This window comes from Apaloderma vittatum, unplaced genomic scaffold (assembly GCF_000703405.1).
Source record: "Apaloderma vittatum isolate BGI_N311 unplaced genomic scaffold, ASM70340v1 scaffold11883, whole genome shotgun sequence".
In the NCBI taxonomy this organism is placed as follows: domain Eukaryota; kingdom Metazoa; phylum Chordata; class Aves; order Trogoniformes; family Trogonidae; genus Apaloderma; species Apaloderma vittatum.
This window is the reverse complement of record NW_009708669.1, coordinates 17,222-21,122: the sequence shown is the minus strand read 5'-3', so window position 1 is coordinate 21,122 and position 3,901 is coordinate 17,222. Positions and strand designations below refer to the sequence as shown.

General features: G+C 41.3%; 1 protein-coding gene across 1 annotated transcript in view; it reads left to right on the top strand.

Moving 5' to 3' along the window:
- The window catches only part of ENTPD5 (ectonucleoside triphosphate diphosphohydrolase 5), a 17,816-nt gene extending 13,915 nt beyond the window's left edge, over window positions 1-3,901 (top strand). Inside the window, exons 10-14 of the mRNA XM_009866647.1 lie at window positions 442-543; window positions 1,462-1,602; window positions 1,945-2,001; window positions 3,462-3,577; window positions 3,764-3,901. Of these exons, the coding sequence (XP_009864949.1) occupies window positions 442-543; window positions 1,462-1,602; window positions 1,945-2,001; window positions 3,462-3,577; window positions 3,764-3,850 (503 nt within the window). The 3' untranslated portion in view covers window positions 3,851-3,901. The remainder of the gene's footprint in view (window positions 1-441; window positions 544-1,461; window positions 1,603-1,944; window positions 2,002-3,461; window positions 3,578-3,763) is intronic.

Here is a 3,901-nt window from a genome sequence, read left to right as displayed (position 1 = left end):
AGGGGTACATTCAGTGGTTCCTGTAGTGGAACCATTGATCACTTGTTTTGTTTATCTCCATTTTGTCTGCTGTTTGTTAGGGTTTGTGTATCTGTGCATTTCATTTATTACCTCTCTTATTTCTTGTATTTTATGGTGAACAGCCATTATCCAGATATCCTTGTACTCTGTATCCTTGTATCTCTCATTCACAAATGACAAGCCCAGCTGTTCTGCACCTTGCAGGACAAAATGGGCACAACTTTTCCAGACTGAGACTGATCCATAAAACATAATTTGTGCAGTATCCATCAGATTGCCTTACTTTTGCTTAAAGACCTTAATGAAGATCTCGCAACCTTTTCTTTTCTGGTTCTGCATATTAATTGATAATTGCATTATCAATTTTCATTATCAATTAAATTTTATCCTTTCTGACTCTCCCCTCTGGTTTCATTCCAGCTGTGGATGGACAAATGTTTCGCAGTTCTTGTTTGCCAAAGCAGCTGGAGGCAGAGTGGCACTTTGGAGGAGTGAAATACCGGTATGGTGGCAACAAAGAAGGTAAACTAAGGAGACTTTTTGCTTCTTGCAGAATAAGTCTTGTCTCCAGAATCTGAGTTTTTCCTTGGCAAATATTCCATTAGTTACCTTGGGCTGAGAAAGATACCTGTCCAGTCATAGATGTGTACTTTTAACAGAGACAAAGAAAAATCTGAATCTCTAAGAGTAGCTGGCCTGTTCTCTCCGTACTCTGGCCATGCTCTGTTATTACAAGTGCTGCCTTTATAAGAAACATGAAGAGTTACTTGTGCAAGTAGGAGAGCTTTTTCTGAGGCTTTGAGCTAAGTACAAAAACTTGGGCTCTGTTAGGATACAATAACTGGTGGGACAAATTGTATCTCACCTGTGGAACTATTTCTTAAGATACTATCCCCAGTGCTGCGTACAGAGGGTGAAGCTGCTACCAGCAGTGACTAGAACTGGTACTGTCAGTGACTAGAACAGACCCCTTTGGTGACTTGTGTTGCTTTGCTTTACAACAGGAGAATGTAAGAGCTGAGTTGCAGATTTGGTATGTATGCGGTAGATTGATAAAATGATGATGTGATGGGGATAGAAAGTAAGGTTTTATCTTGCAGGTGGCACAAATGTAAATGAGATTGTGCTGACCACAGAACATAACAATGGGTGTTTTGCCTCACGTGGAGAAAGCTTCTCATGTATCTACGCTAGTTTTGCACAGTGTACCTTTTGGATATTGCTATGACCTGCTCTAACCAGTTCCACTGGATGACGGTGATTTAGCGTCCTTGTCTGCATGCAGGTGCCATGCTGGATTGCAGAAGGGATATGTAAACTCTTCTCACCTCTTCTGATGCTTTAATCTCTACTTCTTCCCTTTTTCATCCTGCTGCCACTGAGTCTTCCATCTCATGGATATGCCTCTTTGGCTCACTCCATCTGTGTTTTTTCTGACAGGAGAAACAGGGTTCAAGCCTTGCTACTTGGAAGTACTCAAGGTTGTCAAAGGGAAGCTGCACCAACCAGATGAGATTCGTGGAAGTTCCTTCTATGCTTTCTCCTATTACTATGATCGAGCAGTTGACACCAACCTAATTGGTAAATTGGTGTGGGATAATCTACCACGTATGAGCATGTCACCAGAAAGTAGACAGAGGAACCCTGGAGGCTGGAGCCATGGGGAGCAGGAGGGCAGGGACAAGGAAGGTGTTGAGAAAGAGGAAATACACAAAATGCCTTTCGGGGATGAATGTGCATCTGTCAGACCAGTTTGACGTTCAGAGCTCAGAAGATGGGACTTGTGCCCTTAGCTCCGGCTGTACTAGCAGCTCTTGCCTTCTTACCAACAGATCTCACGCCTAGCCCAGCATCACCGAGTTGCACTCTAGGGTCAACCAAGTTCAGGTCTATGACAATGTTTTCTTACCTCTTCCTTTTCAGATTATGAACAGGGAGGCGTTTTGGAAGTGAGAGATTTTGAAAGAAAAGCCAAAGAAGGTAATTTTCATGAGACTTGGGAAACTGGTCTGGACAAGAAACAACAAAAATATGAATGTATGGGCAGTACATAACTTAAGTTTGACTTCAGAAAAAGAAGTTTATTTAACCTCTATTCCATTTATGCCTTCCATGTCATGTTACTTACTTTGTGTTACGCAACACCTGTCACTGTTGCAGAAAAAATACTGATAAAGCAGTGAGGGGAAACAAAGTGTTAGTGACTTTGCAGTTTTGTTCATGAGAGGCAGGAGTACAAAAGAAAGTGAATTTGCTATATCAAGTGCTCCTTGATATAGTCAAGTGCAGTCAAACTGCACTGTTCTGAGTTTAGGAGAGTGCTAACTTATGTAAATCTGTCACCTTAAATACTTCTTAATCTCTAACAGAATGGAGGGAAAGATTAAAGGTTGTTTAAGTCTGACAGCTTTCTGCATTCCTTTCCTTCCCCTTTTTTTTCCTAAGTGCTTGTTCTAGTTTAGTACCTCCTCCTGTGAAAAAAGAGCTCCCTCCTTGCCATGCTGATGGCTAAGAGCAAGACATTATCACTGAATTGCGATCATCCTCATGATGATTAGTAGATTGTATTTTTCTCCAGAAGATGCTTAATTTTGTAGTTCAGGACTGACTTTTTTTTCCTGAAATAGGATCTAAATTCTAATCTCCCTGGAAACTCAGATGGTTTTGAATAGGGAGATTAAGATATAAATTGTGAGTGTAAGGTGTTTTTTTCCCCCTGGATACTGAGAGAGCTTATTTCCAAAGATGCAGCTGTTACCTAACACTATCAAACCATTTATTTAGCTTTAGAGCCTCATGAGATCAATTCTGTGATCCTAAATTAATGCTCCTCTTTCTCATTTCAGTATAGGAGAATGCTGCTTACTGATTCCTAAAGAGAAGTGAACTCTGCTTTTGATGCTTGTAGAACAGCGCAGTAACAGCAGACGACAGTTAGTGTAAATCCATTTCCCCCGTCACTGTCACCCTTACTGTGGAATTTTGACGTAACTGCAGTGAGGGAATGGTTGGCTGGGCAATAGCATCTCCCATGTCCTTGGACATGTGTGGTTGGAAGAAAAATAAAAAAAGCTGCCAGCCTAGAAAGCGGAGTCCATTACTGGAGCCATCCTTGGAGACTAGACAAAGACGACAAATGATGCTGTGTCCTTGAAAGAATTAAGTAATCTACCAACTCCCTCCCAGTTATCAGCTGAGCAGAGATTCAGACTTCAGAAGAGCTATGTGGATTAAGTCGCTGTCATAAAAGATACAGGTTAAGAGAAACTGGGAGTGTGGTATAGAACAGCTGAGTAACATGTTCCATGTGTCATATATACCTGTTAATAGAAGTGGGTGGCTTGTTTTAGCAGGCTTTGGCTTGAGGTCAGTTCAAATGTATAATGTGGATAAAAGCTGCTTTATTTTGCTGAGATCCCTTTTTTCCCTTCCTTCTCTAGTCTGTGATAACATGGAAAGGTACAACTCATCCAGCCCTTTCCTCTGCATGGATCTCACTTACATCACTGCTTTACTAAAGGAAGGTTTTGGATTTAGGGACAACACACTCTTACAGGTGAGAAAAACAGTTAAGTCCCCAAACCAGCTTTTAAATTTCTCTTACCAATCAACAGGCAGAAGTTAATTTTTCTGGCTAATTATCTATGGAGTCTTTCCAGGCTCATTACACATAGCTGCTGTCATCTGTGCAACACAGGAATCTAGAGAACTGTCGGGACAACTTCTTTTTCTTCCTTCACAGTTAACAAAGAAAGTGAACAACATAGAGACAAGCTGGACGCTGGGTGCTACCTTTCACTTACTGCAGTCTCTGGGGATCACCTATTGAATCGTAGCATTTCTGTGGACTTGAGTGTTTCTGAAAGGCTGAGAAAGCAAA